Below are 18,222 nucleotides of genomic sequence, written 5' to 3'. Positions count from 1 at the left end.
GAGAGAGAGTGAGTGAGAGCAAGAGCGAGAGCGAGAGTGAGAGAGAGAGAGAGAGAGAGAGAGAGAGAGGGAGGAGAGGAGAGGTAGCTAATTTGGGCAGCTGGGGAAAGTTCCGGGCTCAAGGGTATGATTGGAGTGGAGACAAAAGTCCTCCTTTGTCCTGGTGGAGGCCACCTTTTTTGTTGTCATTCTCTCTCAGGCCAAACTAGTTTGCATTGGAAATAGCTGGTACCTTCTCCTTTGCTTCCCTTTTCTACTTCAAAGCAAATGGAAACTTTTCTCTTTACTTCTTAGATGGAGTCTTCAGGAACTGTATTCACATGAACCACAGGGTATGACTTCTTCCTCTGCCTCCGATCTTTTTGGGGCTCAGGAGCCTGTTCTACCCTGCTGTGACTGTCAGAAGGCACAACATTTCCCTGACCACAGCTTCTCCTCTGGATCGTCAGGAAACAACTCCAGCTTGTCTCACCTTCCTGTCTCGTCTGAGGGGACAAGCTGGCCACTCCAGAGCCAGATCTCGATTCTGCCCCAAAAGCAACCTCCTGGGTTCAGGAGCCAGGGCACATCCCTGCCTTCTTCTCAGCACTCAGAGCTTGGGAAATCAAAACTCCTTCAGGCTATGGAAGCTCTTTCACCCTCAAGACCTCAACGCACTTTTATCAAAACTGCTTTTGAATCCCAAAATCTCTGCAAACAACAGAAATCAAGGGGTGAGAGAAGGAGCAAGGTTCATTTGATATCAGATCATGGGCAAAGTTCTATTTCCAAGGACAGGCCACAATTCCCACGATGGGCTCTGAATAGGTTCTCTCCTTTTGCTAGGAGGGAGTTAGAGGAACACATGACTTGGAAAGTTTATACTTTGCAGAAACAAACTGTGCCTCTGCAAGTGAGGAAATCATGGGCGATGGTTTATGATCTCACTGAGGTATAAGGAGGAGTCCCTGAGCCGGAGAAACCCCCACTCTTGCTACTGATGTCCATGCATCAAAGCACTGAGCAAAGTATAAACAATAGGTCCCCAGACCTTCCATCACTTCATCTCCATGAGCATATCAGAGCGGAATCTGGATTACGTGGCACAGAAACAAAACTTTCCCAGTCACTCATCCTGGGTAATGTGTCACAACCTGGGGAGGGCCCCCAAATCCTTGGATTCAGGCCCGTGGTTACATCAGTGGGCGCTCCATCGCCCAAAGATTTAGGAGTTCACATAATTAAAGAGGAAGTCACTTTCCGGCAGAAGGATCCAAAACATAGGCTAGAGCTTAGTACAGAGCAGGGGGCCACAGGTCTTCCAGAGGAAAAGACACAACAGCCTACGGGCCAAGTGACTGATGTGGAGTTGACCCCAAGGCGACCATACCAAGTTACAGGCGGCAGACAGGTAACTCCACTGGCACTGAGTAAAGCCGTGGATTCAATGGGGATCATCCCAGAGTCACACTCAGAAGTGACAGAACCAGTGGGTTTGTTCCCACAGCCACCAAATGAACTTGTGAAACCAATGGGAGCCATGGAAAAAGTGAGGGTGAGTCCACAACTATCACACCAAGTCACAGAATCAGTGGAGGCCACCCCATGGCTTCAGCAACAAGTTATGCAATTAAAGACGATGACCCCAGTACCACCAAACCAGGTCAAAGGTAACGTGACAGTAACTCCTGAAGCATTGCTTCAAGTCATGGATTCTATGGGGATCATTGAAAAACTACATCTTTATAGAGAATCAGTGGGAATGACCCCAAGACCACAATACCAAGTCTGTGAGTCAGTGAAAATCAACACGTTGGATCATCAAGTCATAAAGCACAAGCCACATTTTCAAAAATTTTCAGAGGTGACTCCTGGGCCAGGCTATCAAGACACAGAAAATATGACGCTGTCTTCTGATGCTTACGTCCAAGTGGCATTAACACCAAAACCAAACCAAGGGCTCCCGGTTGAAAATATGAAATCTGTTTTGTCCACTGTGGGACCACAGTGTCACAGCACAACATCTGTGAAACTGACTTCAGAGCTACAGTTTCAAGGTGTGAAGTCTGAGGAGGAACTGAACCTACTGCCAGGGCAGCAAGATGTCAAGTTTTCTGAATTCACATCAGGGCCAAAGCTTCAAGGTGTCAAGTTTGGGGAGCAAACACCAGCATCGATGTTGCATGGTGTGAATTCCATGGAGATGACTCCAACGTTAGGGCTTCAAGAGTCTGAAGTATCAAAAGTGTCTCTGGGACTTCAAGGTATGAAACAGGCATGTGCAGGGCCATGGCTACAAGATGTCAAATCTTGTGATCTGACATGAAGAACTCAAGCTCAACATGTGAAATCTTCAGAGTTGACCCCAGATCCAAAAATGCCTATGGAGTTGACCCCAGGACCTGAACAGCAAGGGATTAAGCCTGACATGTTACTACCAGAACCACTGTTTCAAGGTGTAAAATGTTTAGCAGCAGAACAAATGCCAAGCTTGGAAAGTGACATTTCCTACAGAGTAATCTCAGAGCCACAGATACCAGATGCAAAATCTATGGCACTGCCTCCTGGGTGACAGTTCCCGAGTATAAACTATTCTGAGTTGACCAGACCATGGTTACAACATATGAAATCTTCTGAATTATTCCAAGGATCACCCTTAGAAGATGTAAAACTTGTGGAGTGTGCCCCAGTTGCAAAGTTTCAAGGTATAAAATATGAGGTGCAAATCCCAGGGTCACAGCTGGGAAATAGGAAATCTGTTGAGTTAACCCCACCACTACATATGGGAGGTAGAAAATCTATGCACTTGATACCAAAGCCACAACTGGGAGGTATCAAATCTGTGATGTTAACCCATGGGCCATAGGTAGGAGGTATGAAACAGGTGGAGTTGACCCCTTGCTCAAAATTTCATAATTTGAAATCTCAGTTGATCTCAGGGTCAGAGCTGAAAGATAGGAAATCGAAGACAGCGTCTAAGACAAATGAAATCTGTGTGGCTAACCCCATGTCTACAAGGTGAGAAACATGTGGAGATAACCTCACGGCCACGGAGAGAAGTCAAATATGTGAAAATCACCCCAGATTCCAAGCCACGAGCTGTGAAATCTGTTGATTTGACTCTGTGTTCAAGAACCCCAGAACTGAAAACTGTGGAGCTGGTTCCAGGAACACAACAGCAAGAAGTCAAAGCTGGGACACTGAAACTTGGGCCAAAGAGGCAAGGTGAGGATTCTGGGCCTTCTGCACCAGGGCCATTGCTCCAAGGGCCTCAGCTGTGAGGTGTGAAACCTGAAGAACTGACTTCAGAGCCACAAATGCAAGATATGAAATTTATGGGGATTGTCCCATGCTTAAAGCTCCAAAGTTTGGGATCTGCCGAGGAGACCCCAGATCCCCCCAAGCTGCAGTGTGCACAATCTGTGAAGCAGGGGGTAAAATCTCTGAATGGACCCAGAAGACAAAAGTCTCAGGGAAGAAAATCTGTGGAATTTGCCCCAAGGCAACAGTTTCAAGAGGTGGCACTGGTGAATTTAACTCCTGGGCCAGAACAGGGTGGCGAGAGATCTGTAATCTCACCAGATCAGCAATGCGTGAATACAGAGCAATCACAGAGAGGGTCTAAATCAGAAGATGGGAAGTCTTTGGAGTTAATTCCAGGGAGAAAATTTAAAGGAGGAAACAGCAAACCTCAACTTTGAGTTACAGTCAAAAGATGTGAAGTCATCTGAATTGGCTCCAGAATCAAACATAGAAGGTGTAAAACCTAAAGAGTTCAAATGTGAACCACAAATGCAAAGCATCAGGTCTCCCAAATTGGTATCAGGACCACAGCTGCACCAAGAGACACACCCCTGAAGTAAACTTCAGAGCCACAGCTTGAAAGTAAGAGATGTGTTCAGTGGAGACCAGGACCTGAGTCCCAAAGTGTTACATCGATACACATTGGGTCACAACTTCAAGTTGTCCAATCTGCACAGCTGAAATTACTGTTACATTTAAGAGATGTGAAGTCATCTGAACTGACTCTAGGGGTACAACATGTATGAAGTTCAGCCTTGGGTCACAGCTGCAAGTGTGAAAACCCCTAAGTTCTCCTGAGGACCACAGTTGAAAAAAGGGAAATTTTTGCCATCACCTCAGAGCCACAGCTTTAAGGTAGGAAAACTGTGGAGAGGAATCAAGGGTCACAGCTTGGAGGTATGAGATCTATTCGGTGGAGGCCTGCATCAGAGTTTCAAGGTGTGAAATCTCTGCCAAATGTTGGGCTACAGTCACAATGGGCCAAACCAGCAGAGTTGAAACCTTTGATACACTAAAGAGATATGCAGTCATCTGTGTTGACTCTAAGTCCAAAGCTCCGAGGGCTACAGTCTTCGGCATCTCTCCAAGAACGTCAGCCTCAGGGCTTTGATGTGAAACCTTCACCACATTTTAGAAGTACAAAATCATGTGATCTGACTTTGAGGTCAAAGCTCTGTGAGATAAAATCTATGACGGTCGGATCTAGGCTTCACTTGCATGATGGGAAATCTCCTAGGCTTCAAGAAGTGAAACTGTCACAGTCAACCCCAGGGACACAGCATCAAGGTAGGAAGTCTCTTGTGCTTACACAAAAGCCACAGCTTCCTGAGGAGAAATCTGAGGTGTTAAGCCAAGGGTCACAAGAAGAAAGGGATAAAACTACGGAGTTGAACTTCCCACTACACTTGAAAAGGATGAAGAGGATGAAGTCATCTGAGTTGAGTTTTCAGACAAAGCTTCAACACACAAAATAAGGATTTCAATTCGGGGTCACAGTGGCAAGGTCAAAAATCTTCTAAGTTGCTACTTGAGACACAGTCCCAAGATAGGACATTTACTGAGTTAATTCCAGCTCACAGTTGCAAGGTATAACGTTTTCTGAAATGACCATAGGAACAGGGATTCAGGTGGCCAACCTACAGATGTCAACACTAGGCTGTTACTCCAAGGTGTGAAATTTTCTGACGGGACCTCAAAGGCACAGCTTCCAGATGTAAAACACAAAGAATTTAGAGACCATTCCCACTTGCAAGTTGTGAAATCCTCTGAGCTAATCCTGGGATCAAAGCTTCAAAATACGAAATTGCTATTCAACCCTGAGCCAGAATTACAAGGGAGGAGCTCTTCTAAATCAATCTCAGACACAAAGTTTCAAGAAGTGGAATCTGTGAAGTTCAAACCTGGGCCACAGCTGCAAGGTGTGAAATCATCTAAATTGATACTGGGGAAAAAACTTCAAAAAGTGAAATGAGTGGAATTCACCTCTGGCTCAGAGTTGCAAGAAATCTTTGAAATCTTCTAGGTTGATCATGGGTATAAAGCTTCAAGATCTAAAATCTATGAATTTTGGGACTCAACCACCGTTGCAGGGTGTGAATCCAAAGTATCTCAAGGGAAAAGCGTCAAGGTGTGACATCCGTAGAACTAAAACCTAGTCCAAAGCTACAAGGTAAGAAATCATCTGATTTCATGCTGGGGAGAAAGTGTCCAGGTGTGAAATCTGCACAGTTGGACTCAGGCCCACAGTTACAAGATAGGAAATGCTCTGAGCTAACCATGGATATAAAGCTTCCAGATGTGAAATCCACAGGATCCAGTTGTAGACCGTACTTTCAAGGTATGAAATCTTCTGAAGTGACCCAGGGACAAAGCTTCAAGAAGTGAAACTGTTAGGCAGGAAAACAGATATGAGTGGGGTGGAAAGAGAATAAAGCCAGTAAAGCCCACTAGAAGAGACTGAACGAGTTAACCAGTTAAAAATAGAAAGCTCAGAAGACCAGGAGCAGCTTGACTTGGAATGTTGAATACTCCCCAGATAAAGAAAAGTATCTCAGCATAGCCTATGTTTTCACTGTATCAATTAGAACGTATCATTGTTAGATTTACTGTATCCTGCTCAAAGGCCCAGCTTATTCAGAAAGAACTCTGTCTTAAAGCTAAAATGGCATTTTAACCAAACAGACAATAACTCAGCCCACCTTGGAAGCAGGGCAGATAGTCTTGATCGATATGCTTCCAGACAGAAATGGATATCCTGGAAGGGAATCAAAACAGTAAATTTCTTGTGTTAAATTAAAAGAAGAAATTTAATGTCTTGTCAAAAAATGAAAACATTCTGGAACAATTTGGCAGGTCTGCACCTAGCCCTTTGTTGTTTTCCTAAAAATCCTCAACTGCCTTTAGAACCCCAGACCTTAAACCACTAGGCATGCTCCTCTCTCTGAGGTCACCCGCACTTTCTAAGTACATAACTTTAGTAAAACTTTCCCAATCTTTCAGCACCTCTTCTATGAGGCAGCTCACATTCCCCTTTCTCTGAGTGTGCACTTTCTCTCTTGAAAAAGAACTTAAACCTTTCAGGGCACCTCTCTTCCCTGAGGTTGCCAGCACTTTTTCTCTCTTTAAGTATATAACTTTAAATAAAACTTTTACTCTGTTTCACTACTGTGTCTCTGCCCTTCAATTCTTTGTTGTGGTGTGGACAAGAACTGAGGAAAATACACAATGCTCCCCTAACAAAACCAGTGCTCAACGCTGGACCCCAGATAAAAAGTAAAAAAGCTTCTGCACTGATTAAAGGGATAAACCTTCCTGATGTGCAATTCTTAAAGAGTTCAATCCTAGTCCAAAATTACAAGTTTGGACTCCAGAGCAGGAAGTTTCAATGTGTGAAATCTATGGAGTTCAACTATAGACCACAGAGACAAGGTGAGATATCTGACTGGACACTAGAGTGGAGGGTTCAAGATTTGAAGTCACTTGAGTTAAAACCTATCCCACAGTCACCAGGTGTGACACCGTCTGAGTTAACATCGGAGACAAAGCTTCAAAGGGGAGAATCTGTGGAGTTCATCACCAGGCCAGTGTGGCAAGATAGGATATCTTCTGAAGTTAGTGTAGCTACAAAGATGCAAGATGTGAAATCTTTGGGGTTCAACTTAGTCCACAGTTACAAGATAAGGAATTGTCTATGTTGACACCAGGGGCACACCTTCAAGGTGTGAAATCTATGGAATTCAACCCTGGGGCAAATTTTCAAGGTATAGAGTCTTCTGAAATGAAATAGTTTCATATAATGTACTTCACAGAGGTCAGCCATGACACAGAATTTCAGGCTGCAAAACCATCTGAGTCAGTCTTGGAGTCAAAGGTTCACAGTGTGACATCTTCTGAGTTCAGTGCTGGAAAGCAGTGGAAAGATGAGAAATCTTCTAAGTTGAATCCATGGCCAGAGAGAACAGAGTGTAAAGTTTACGGTGTTCAATCCTGGGCCACACTTGTAACATGTAAAATCTTCAGAATTATACAAAGGGACAAGCTTCAAGATGTGAAATCTATGGGATTCAATCCTGAGCAACAGTGGCAGGATGAAAAATCTGATTGTGCCTGGGAATGAGGCCTCAAGGTATGCAATCTTCACAGCATCATCCTGGGCCACAGTTGTAAGAGATAAAATCTGAATTGAGCATAGAAGTAAAGCTTCCAGATGAGCAAATTATGGAATTCAAGCATGAGCCTAAATTTCAAGGTAGGCAGTCGTCTGAACTGAATCCAGGGCCACAGCCTCAGTGTATAAATTTTACTGCGTTCCACACTAGGCCACAGTTGCAAGGAATAAAGTCTTCTGAGTTAAGTTGTGGTCCAGAGCTTCAAAGTATAAAATCTAAGCTGTTCTGCCTTAGGCTACACTTGCAAAGTATGAACCTTTCTGTGTTCAGTTTAGGACCAAAATTTCAGAGTGTAAATTCTATTGGCTGCAACCCTGGATCACCCTTGCAAGGTGTAAACTTCTGAATTAACTTCAGTTTCAAAATTTCAAGGCATGAAGTCTTCTGAGATGAATCCAGGGACAGAGATTCAAAGTGAGACATCTATGGTCTTCAACCCTGGATCACATCTGCAATGTCTGAAACCCAGAGTCAAAGTTTCTAAGTGTAGCATCTATGAGATGCAACCCTGGGCCATAGATGCAGTGTGTAAATTATTCTGAGTTGAATCCAGGGCCAAAATTACAACATGTAAATTCTGTGGAGTGCAAACTTGGGCCACCCTTGCAAGGTGTAAACTCTTTGGAGTTGGCTTCAGGGACAAAATTTCAAGGTATGAGATTTGAACCGGGGGCTAGAACTTAAAGGTATAAAATCTGTTCTGTTTAACCCTGTACAAAACATACAAGATGTAAAATGTGAATTAACTCTGGGCACAGTGTTTCAAGGTATAATGTCAATGGAATTCAACTCTGGCCCCTAGTGAGGTGTGAATTCTTCTGAGCTGAATTTAGGGTCAGAACATCAATGCATGCATTCTACAAAGTCTAATCCAGGGCCACAGATGAAATGGCATGAAACCATCTGAACTGAACCCTGGACCAGAATCTCGAGGTAAAAAATCTATGTGGCTCAGCCCTGTACCATATTTGCAAGGTATAAAATCTTCTCAGTTAACTCTAGTGATAAAGTTTCCAGACGTCTACTTTTTGGAGAACCACCTTGGGGCAGAGGAACAAGTTGTGCAACCTGTGTTCACTTGGGGCCCTCAGTTAAATGGTGTGAAATCGATGTTATTTCTACAAGAGCCATGGCTTGAAGATGTAAAGTCTGGATAGATGGACAAGGGATCTATTGCTTTGCAGTGCAAATTCTGTGAAATTGATGTCAGGCTCTGAGATGCAGGACTTGAAATGAGAGGTGTTTTCACTAGAACCATGTTTCCAAAAAGTGAAATCTGTGGAGTTAAATCCAGGGCCATATCCTCAAGGTATGAATTCTGAGGAACTGCCCTCATGCCTCAGGCAGTCTAGTTTGAGATCCGTGGTGTTTGCCCCACAGCCATGTTTTCAAGATGTGAAATCATTGGAGTTGAAAGCAGGGCTACAACCTCAGGATGTGAATTCTAAGAAGTTGATTTCTTGCCACAAGCAGAAATCTATGGTGTTTGTATCAGAACCATATTGTCAAGATGTGAAATCTATGAAGTCAAACTGATTACTATAATCTGAAAGTTTGAAATCTTTAGGGGTGTTACCATCCTTCAGGCCACAGTGTGTTAAATCTGTGGCCTCTGCACCAGGACAATATTTTCATGATGTGAAGTCTGTAGTGTTGACATCAGGGACCCAACAGCAAGGTAAGAATTGCCAAGAGCTGACTTCAGGATGGCAAGGTGTGAAATCAGTGTTGTTGGCACCAGAGCCAACTGTGAATTTTATACCAGGACCAATGTTGACTAGTGTGAAATTTTTAAATTTGTCTCCAGAATCGCAGCAACAAGGTCTGAAATCTTTGGAATTTACTCCAGAACAAAAGTTGGCAAAGAGTAAAACATGTGAAACTATCTTCAGTGTCTTTTCAGCAAGCTATAAAATCTGTGGAATTAGCACCAGTGCACTGCTTCAAAGAGGAACATCTGAGGAGCTAACTCCAAGAACAAGCTCTGAACACACAGACTCCTCTGAGATAATCCAGAAACCAGAGCATCAATCTGTAGAATATGAAGAGATGACACCAAAGCCAAGGCATCAAGTCCTTAACTCTGTGAATTTGCCTTCAATACCAATTTCTCAAGTCACAGAATCTTTAGAAATTGCACAAGAGTTGGCTCATCAAGGCACAGAAACTGTAAAGAAATTAGAGGGGTTGACCTCAAGGCCAACAGGTAAAGCCATGGAATCTTGAGGGATGCATCTGGAGCTAGATCTTCAAGTAACAGAATTTATTGATCTGACTCTATAGCTATGGGGTAAAGGCTCAAAATCCTTAGAATTACCCAGAGAAAAGCTACCAAATCCCAGAAACTCTAGTTAATCTCACTTATGGCCTCAAGTTAAAGGTTTGGGGGAGTTATATACAAGGCCGCTGCAGCAAGTTGTAGCATCTGAAGGAATGACTCCAGAGCTCATGCGTCAGATAAGAGAAACTATGGGGTTGACCTCCACGGACAGGGTAAAAGAGGAGGAATTCCCTGGAATGATCCCAAACCCAATAAATAAAACTACTAGATATGCAGAGAGCTCTCCTAGGCCCTATTCTCAATTCCTAGAATCTATGGAGGCAATCTCTGAGAAAAGACTGCAAACGGAAGAAGACATAGTATTGTTTACAAAATCATAAGTCATGTCACAGAATCTTCAGAGATGGCACTAGGGCTGGATACCAAATTCCTGAATCTATGGAGTTGACTTCTGAGACAGGGTTGCATGTGGTGGATCCTATGGAATTGACCCCAAAGTCATGGCATCTTGTGGGGTCTTCAGAGATAATTTTGGGGTTAGGATCTGTCTGAGAATCTGTGGGTTGGACCTCTAAGCCATGGCTTCAAAGGGAGGAATCTTCAGAGTTGTCCCCAAGTGAACAGGTCAGGTTGCAGGATGTGAAGAGTCTGTAGAGCACACCTCTGAGACACTGCAGCAAGGGGAGGGATCAGTGGAGCTAACACAAGTACAGAATCAAAGTCTAAATATTCAGAGACAGCCTCATGGGGTCAAATTACAACATTTACGGGGATTAGTCAAAGACACAAAATCAAGTCATAGAAGCTACAAAGACACAGCTTCAAACCATTCGGTCGATAGAGGCTACCCCAGCAGCCTCCCCGGAAGTCGCTAAGTCTGTGGAAGTGACTGCCAGGCCGCTGCTTCCAGTTGTGAAGTCTGTGACAATACCAGGGCCAACCTCTCAAATGGCAGACTGTGTGGTGTTGACCCTCAAACTGCAAGATGGGAGAACGTGAGGGTTAACCTCACGGTTATGGTTGCAAAACATGAAATATTAAGAAATTAAGCACAGAGCCAACACACCAAATTTTGGAAATAACAGTTGACAGGAGTTCAAATTGTAAAGACTGTTAATCCCAGGGCTGCTACTTCAGATTGTAAAATCTGATAAATTAGCACCAGGACCAATTCCTCAGGTTGTAGAACCAAAGGAGTAGCTTAAAATCATGGATTGAAATCACGGATTTTTTTAGATTACTTCCAAAGAGCACATGTTCAAAAACTTGTACAACCAGTGGAATTATCTTCAAGGCCAAATACTGAAGTGAAATCTGCAGAATTGACCTACCAGATATATTTCCATTTGAGGAACCTAGTGTTGACTCATGAACAAGCGCTTCAGGGTGTGAAATCTAAAGGGATAAAAACAGGGCCTCCTCAATTCATGGAGTCTGAGGAATTGAATCTAAGACAGCCCTGTCAGAGTAGAGAATCTGAGGAATTAACATCAGGAGAAGAGTTACAAGTTCATCATTATTCCTCTAGCTTTGTAGACAACTCTTCAAACTCACTCGTCTCAAGCTCTGTCAATAAATCTGAATTAGGAAGGCTTTGGGGTTCTGAGATGCTAGTACCAAGAGTCTCGGATATAAAAAACCTTGGGACAGATATTTTGCAGCCAGCAGAGTCCTTTATAGATGCTTCTATGATACAATCTTCAACCCTTCCCTTGTCCTTTCATAACCAACCCTTCGACAAGATAGCTTACACTGTAGAAACCCAGTATTTTGAGATGCCGGAATTGGAATGGCCCATCTAAGGAGTGGATGAAGGGGAAGCAGGTGGGAGAGCTAAAGAACTCACTCCAGGGCCTTTCCCAACCTCCCCAACAAAGCTGGAGCTCACCATCTAGGCCCTTGCAGGCAGGGTTAGGGGCTCCAAGCGGCTGGTTTGCCCTGGGCACATGACAGAATGCCTGGGAGAGTCACTCCTGAGGCAGAGATTACTTAAGAAATATCTCTCCAATATACAAATACTGGGGAACCACTACGGAAAGGAAGCTTTGTTCTAAATCATCATTAAAGAGCCACAGCAGATACTTGTCAGTCTATTGAAAATTTATTTGGGATTCCAGCTGACCTGATGGAAATTTCCCAGAAAGTGCTAGAGAAAGGTCTCTATACAATGTTTTGGCCCTCAGTGGTCAAAAATTACATTTAGAGATGCAGTTTATGTTATAGTCATAAACCAGCAATGGTTTTAAGGATGTGGACATGTTGCTCCATGTCTTTCACAATATAGCAACACTCTGGGACTAGAGTGAGAATACAGAAAATGAACTCAAAGATCAGTGATGTATCCGAGGAAGTTATTCAGGGCATGTCCGTTTCATGTACTGGGAACCATCTTCCTGCCCCAGAAAAGTCAGTGTCCTTTCAACGTATTTCTCACTATGGAAGATCCTGTACCAGTGGCAGAGAGTGAGAACTCACATAGTGATTCACAGACAAGGACTTCTGAGACCCAACACTCTCTCAAGCTATGTTATCTTTCCCAGGCCAAGACTGACTTCTCAGGAGAGTTCAGCTGCTACAACATCTGCAACTAAAAATAGCAGCAAAACTGGCAAGAAGTTCACCCCAATGTGCCTCCACCTATAGATTCAGGTGTCCTAAAATATACTGTCTGCTGGTGTTTACAATTTAATTGTGGTCATAAATTACGGGCCACTTTTGGGCCTGACCTTCTTATCTATCCACAGCTCCACCTGGTAAGCACTCCTGAAGGCCAAGGAGAGATAGGATGCATCTTGGCTTTTGGTTACAAACTGGGAAAAGTCTCCAAGTCCCAAGTTACCATAGAACTGACAGACCCATCACACCAAGGAACCCTGTATCACCATCACTAAGGAAAGCTAAAATCTATACTTGAGCTTCCAAGAGTCCTACTTCTACCCATTCAGAAGAAGTCCTACTTCTTCCCAGGCTCCTGTACAAGTCCACATCAAGCAAAAGGAATAGAGCTGCCCTGACCTAGTAGGATAGGAGAGACAAACACTGTTGAGCCTGGGCACTGTGCATCTACTCAAATTCACTCTTTACAAGGGAGTCACTCTGAAAGCAATGGGCTGGATGAAAAGTGAGCTAGAGTGAAAGCCAAAAAGACCCATGATTCAAAATGTCTAATGAAAAGAATTACCAAGAAAATTACTGCACAAAATACAAAGTTCTACCTGTAACACCGAGTTCCTGTAGGGAACTATCAACCCAGTTAAGAAGGAAAAGGAATGGAGCACCTTAGACAACTACAGCCTCTTAAAAAAGACAAAGTAAAAAATCCTCCCGACCCAACTTTATTCAACGGCTTTTTCAGGGCCCAAAGCAGGCACTTCAAACAGCCCACAGAGTGACTTTTGCTGGGCAGAAGTCTGAGGACAGGATAAGGCTAGACCACTTGTGGTCAAGCAAAAACTGCCATTCAAAACAAAGAGAGACTATTGTCTATCAAGAGATAGCAAAGAGATAGGATGCCAACTGTCAAGCTAAGGACAACTGATCCAACCTCAAAGCAGGAGAGCATAGTGTGGGAGAAACAGACCAGTTCAGGGGAGAAACAGACCAATTCAGATCAGCTCAACAACCAAAGAGACAGCTATTCTGAACCCATCCCTACCCAACTGCCCAAGCCCAAGGTTCCCCAAAGAAATACCACTCTCAAAACCACCTCAAGCAGACAGCCCTTGGGTACTGTTCAAAATGAAAGTAGCAATAGAGCTAAGAAAAACACAAATGAAATTTCTAGCCGAGAGGCCACGGACTCCAAAACAGGAACCAGAGTTCAGGCCCGAGGGGAATCCCACATGGCTCCCCTGAGCAGAGCCTCACACAGTCACCTTAAAGGCAAACAACCACAGCTTCTGTAGGGAAAGAACCCATGTAATTCCTCTGAAAGGAGCCTGTTCAGTCCCTCTGAGAGGACCCAATACAGTCCCTCTGAGAGGAGCCATCCCAATCATCCCAATCACTCCAACAGGAGCCATTGAAGTTCCTCTGATGTCGCAGTTTCTCTGAAAGGAGCCACTGAAGTCATTCTCAGAGGAGCCATCCCAGTCTCTCCAAAAGGAGCTACCGAAGTCCTTCTGAGAGGAGCCATCCTAGTCCCTCTGGGAGAAGCCCTCAGAGTCTTGAGAGGAGCAATCACAGTTTCACTGAGAAAACTGGTCACAGGCCCTCTGAGAAGAGGGGCAGACACAGTAACTCTGAGAGGAGGGGACAGTCAATCTGAAAGGGGCAGACAGTCTGAGAGGGGCAGACAGTCACCTTTGGAGGGGTAAACACAGTCAGAGAAAACCTATCCCAACTCAACCTGTTACAGCGCCCCTCAGGAGAGACTCAAGCACAGCTCCCTGAGGGAGAGGCCCAGACATAGTTTGTCTAAAGATTTCAAGAGTTACTCAAACATGTTTCCTATGCGACCACACAAAAGAACCCAAGAGGAGGGCACATTTGGCGCCTGAAGCTAGTAGATGAGAAGAGATCCGCCCCGTTTTTCATTGACTTAAGTCTTCACCAAGTGACCCTTTCCTGGCTTGTTTCCTGCTCAGCCACTGCTTTCAATTCCTGTGCCCTCAGCAATTAAACAGCGTCTGTGTCTCTCCACCTGGCGTGGGGAATGGAGAGTGGGATGGGTCTGTAATTTCTCCAATAAATAAAGGGGAATAATTGACCTCCGAATGCATCCAGATACTTGTCCTGGTGCTGGGTGCAGAATGGAGGGTGGAGGCATAGTTAAGTGTCTCGCAAACACAAGATAGGAGAGGGCGGGGTTCTGCGGCCAGGTTAGGGTCTAGACCCCGCCCCCAGGCTCCCGCGTCCCTAGAGCGATCCTGGGGCGGGGTCTCAGTTGAGCCGGTGGGGCTCCTCACGTGACCCGCCCCTGCCCAGCCCCCTCAGAGCCCGCTAGGCGGAAGTAGATGTTCAGAACGGGCCCCGCAGCGCAGACTCCACATCCGGGAGAGGAGAGCGGAAGTGGCGTTGGTCTGGCCGGAGCCCTTGGGTGAATTTGTTAGGCGTGGAGAGGGAGTGATGTCTTCCAGATTCGGTGCAGTACCCGCTGTGAGTTTCTCGGTTTGACTTACGCTTAAGGGGTAGCGCTTTGGAGCCCGCAACAAGCGGTCCCTCGCTTTTGTCCCATGATCAGAGTTGGGCTTAGCACAGCCCCTCATAGGCCCCACCCTTCTAGGTCAGATCCTTCCGTCCCTTTCCCCCCACTTGCCCTGTTTGTTACCACCTCCCTGGACTTAGCTCTTGGCCAGATTACCATTAGTTTCTATTCTTTTCACATGCTCATTGCCTCCTATATCCATTGTCCTCTTTCTTCGCCTTCCTTTTAGAGCCTCTGGGAGAGGCTTTTGAGAATGGGGGAGATGAGGGCTCCGGTGTTGCCACCTGCCTTGACTGTAGAAAGAGAGGATCGCACACTCTTCCAAAAAATCCTTGCCTTCTTATGTTTGAGGTAGTTGCCCGGGAGAGAGGAATTTCTCTGGGGGCTTCGAGGGATTCGTCTTTTTGTGGCCAAGGTTCAGAGGTCCCTAGCATTCACTCATGTGCTTGTGATTTACTAGAACCCGGGACCCACATCCTTTAAGCAGCAGAGGAGCACGAGGATCGTGGGAGCTAAGAAGTAAGTGAGGTTTTCTCAGGTCCGTTTATAATTGTGTCGCCAGCGCTATCCTTGTAAGTTCCTATGATAATGAAAACGTTCTGTATTCACATAGTCCAGTAGCGTAGCCACTAGTCACATAGGGTTTCGGAGCACTTGAAATGTGGCTAGTGTGATTGAGAAACTGAATTTTAAATAGCATTTAATTTTAATTGCTTTTGATTTAAATAACCAACAGTAGCTAGTGTCTACCTGGTTAGACAATGCAGGTCTAAACCTAGCGTGGGGGAGAAAAACCTAGCTTGTGAAAGAAAAAAGTATGAATTATAATGAAAATGGATTGTATGACTCAGTGTAGCTCCGCATTTCTTCAGAAACCAAATATGCACTTATGAATACATTGTTGTACGTGGGAAGGACTGATGAAAATAGCTGTGAGAAGTCTTTGTATTTTCAAACTACTTGGCTGCAAGACTGGTCTGTTATTTTGTATACTAGATGTGCTAAGCTTCTCCATATTAATACAGAAAAGATTCTTGTTAAACAAATACTCATTGGAAGGGATTAATTTATTCAGATAACATTTACTAAATATAATCTGCTTTGTGCCGCTGTGTAGTAGGTTAGGGATACAGACATGAAAAAGAGAACCGTCTACAAGGGGAGACGTAAATAGATGAACACAATATACTGTAATTAAATGTTTTTGAAGGGGAATTTAATATAGCCTTTGGGGAAGGAGAGTGATAGTTTGGAAGGGAAGGATTGCCAAAACAAGTCACTCCTCAACGGACTTGAAAGTCAAGGAATAATGTAGACAGCCAGAAGGAAGGGGTATTTTTTCAGATAAAGCATTGTGAGCAGGTGAAATAAGTTAATGGGGTAGCAAGAGGTTAATTGTTAAAAAATACAAAGATTAGGGGAATAAGGAGCATTACGATTAGCATACATAACGTGGGGAGGGTGCTCAGGGAAGGCAGTATAGCACAGAGAAGACAAGTAGGGACTCTATAGCATCTTACTCTGCTGATGACAGTGACTGTAATGGGGTATGTGGTGGGGACTTGATAATGGGGGGCATCTAGTAACCACAAGGTTGCTCATGTGATTGTATATTAATGATACCGAAATGAAAAAAATAAAGGATAAAAAACAAAGATTAATGGTTCTCCTCTGTTAATCTGAATCAGAATTATTGGGGTTAGGGCATAGGAGTCCTTATTTTCAACTGGCTTCCTAGGAGATTGTGAGGTTTGAGAACCACTGGTGAGATGTGAGACTAGAAGAGAGTAGTGGGTAAAACTATGGAGAACGTCAGCCTTTATGGATTGGACAGAATAAAAGAAGGCTACAAAGGATCCTCAAATGAACTAAAATACTTTTCTAATGAAATCTAAGTATTTCCACCTAAAGAATGAACTAGGGTCTCTTAAAAATTCTTATTAGATTGGAAAGTTGAAAGTAGCTTAAACTTTTCATCTTTGTGATCAGAAGCTGAAGCTTTAAGGTAGTGAGTGGCGCAGACAACAAATTAAAAAGTCACTACAGTTACGATAGTCATTGTTTGAACCAAAAGCTTTTTCTTGAATTTATAGGAAGGGAAGTTTGGAATTCATCTGTTTTTTTTACAAATAATCAAATGCCCCGATACAATAGGTAGGAATTGTTTTTGTTGAGTCTTTTAAAAATAAGAGACCTGGAGAGAGGGATTCCCTAGCCACCTTGACTTAAATCCTCAAGATGTTAATCATGCTTATCATATGAATTACTGATTATATTTTGCTATGCTCATGCCTATTCATGAGAGGGGATATGAGTGTTTCTGACTCCCACACTGACAGTAAAGAAATTCCCTTGAGGACCATTTCCTAAAAGGAGTCACATGGGACTTGCCTCCTATTAATTGGCCTGTTGGAACTATCAAGTCTTCCTAGTAGAGATTGTTCCCATTGTTTGGGATGGTGAGTTTTGGCCTGAGAAGATCTCCCATTCCCATTAAAAACTTTTTTGGGGTATAAATGAAGTACAATAGACTGCATATTTATAGTACACAAAGGATACAATAAGATCAGCTTTGACATATATTAAGTAACCATGAAACTGTCACCACAATCAAGATTACATTTCTATGTCTCCTGAGGTTTTTTCGTTTCTCTTCACAATCTATTCTTCCTCCTGCCTCTGCATCCAGATACCACTGACCTGTTTTCTGTTACTGAACAGTGGTTTGCACGTTTTAGGATTTTATGTAAATGAAATCATACAGTATATTCTCTTTTTGCATGATTTTTTTCACTTAGAATAATGATTTTGAATGAAAAATAGTTTTTATTGCTGAACAGAATTCCATTATGGATATATTATAATGTATACTTAGCTATCTACCTTGATGGTCATTTGGGTTATTTTCCATCTGGGGGTATTTCAGTAAAGCTGCTGTGAATATTCATATACAAATCTCTGTGTGGAAAAATGTTTTCATTTCTCTTGATAAATACCTAAGATGGTATTTTCTATTACGATGGTATTTACCGTAGTAGGTTGTTTGGAGCCTTATGTCAAATAGTATATTTAACTTTTCAAGAAACTATTTTCCAAATTGGTGGTATTATGTTCCATTCTTACCGGTAGGGTATGAAAATCAGTCTTCAATTTTAGCTAATTTAAGGGGTGTATAGTGGTGTTTCATTATGGTGTTTATTTTCATTTTCCTGGTGAATAATGATGTAGAACTGTGGTTCATGTTTGTATTGGCCATTTGTATATCTTTGGTGACGTGTCTGTTCATATCTTTTGCCCATTAAAAAAAATTGAATTGTCTTACTATGGAATTGTAGTATACTTTA

General features: G+C 43.4%; 2 protein-coding genes and 2 pseudogenes across 7 annotated transcripts in view; all 4 read left to right on the top strand.

Moving 5' to 3' along the window:
• Window positions 1–271: 271 nt before the first annotated feature.
• On the top strand, window positions 272–4,216 carry LOC130682620 (uncharacterized). Its single transcript, XM_057497323.1, is given in 1 exon segment — window positions 272–4,216. A coding segment is annotated over 1 exon segment (1,971 nt). The 5' UTR covers window positions 272–334; the 3' UTR covers window positions 2,306–4,216.
• On the top strand, window positions 4,021–4,946 carry LOC130682621 (uncharacterized; annotated as a pseudogene).
• LOC130682685 (uncharacterized) lies at window positions 4,943–5,667 on the top strand (annotated as a pseudogene).
• A 9,014-nt stretch (window positions 5,668–14,681) lies between these two features.
• The window catches only part of ZNF512 (zinc finger protein 512), a 29,707-nt gene continuing 26,166 nt past the window's right edge, over window positions 14,682–18,222 (top strand). For 3 of the 6 annotated variants that reach the window (XM_036903543.2, XM_036903542.2, XM_036903541.2), the window contains exons 1-2: window positions 14,682–14,829; window positions 15,339–15,397. In XM_036903543.2, coding sequence (XP_036759438.1) covers window positions 14,800–14,829; window positions 15,339–15,397 — 89 coding nt within the window. In that variant the 5' untranslated portion in view covers window positions 14,682–14,799. Of the gene's footprint in view, window positions 14,830–15,338; window positions 15,398–18,222 lie in introns of those variants that run through there. The other 3 variants (XM_036903545.2, XM_036903547.2, XM_036903546.2) reach the window with 3 other exon arrangements.

The sequence above is a fragment of the Manis pentadactyla genome, chromosome 2, assembly GCF_030020395.1.
Source record: "Manis pentadactyla isolate mManPen7 chromosome 2, mManPen7.hap1, whole genome shotgun sequence".
NCBI lineage: Eukaryota > Metazoa > Chordata > Mammalia > Pholidota > Manidae > Manis > Manis pentadactyla.
Note: the sequence above shows the minus strand (reverse complement) of the source record. Positions and strands in the feature narration are given on the sequence as shown.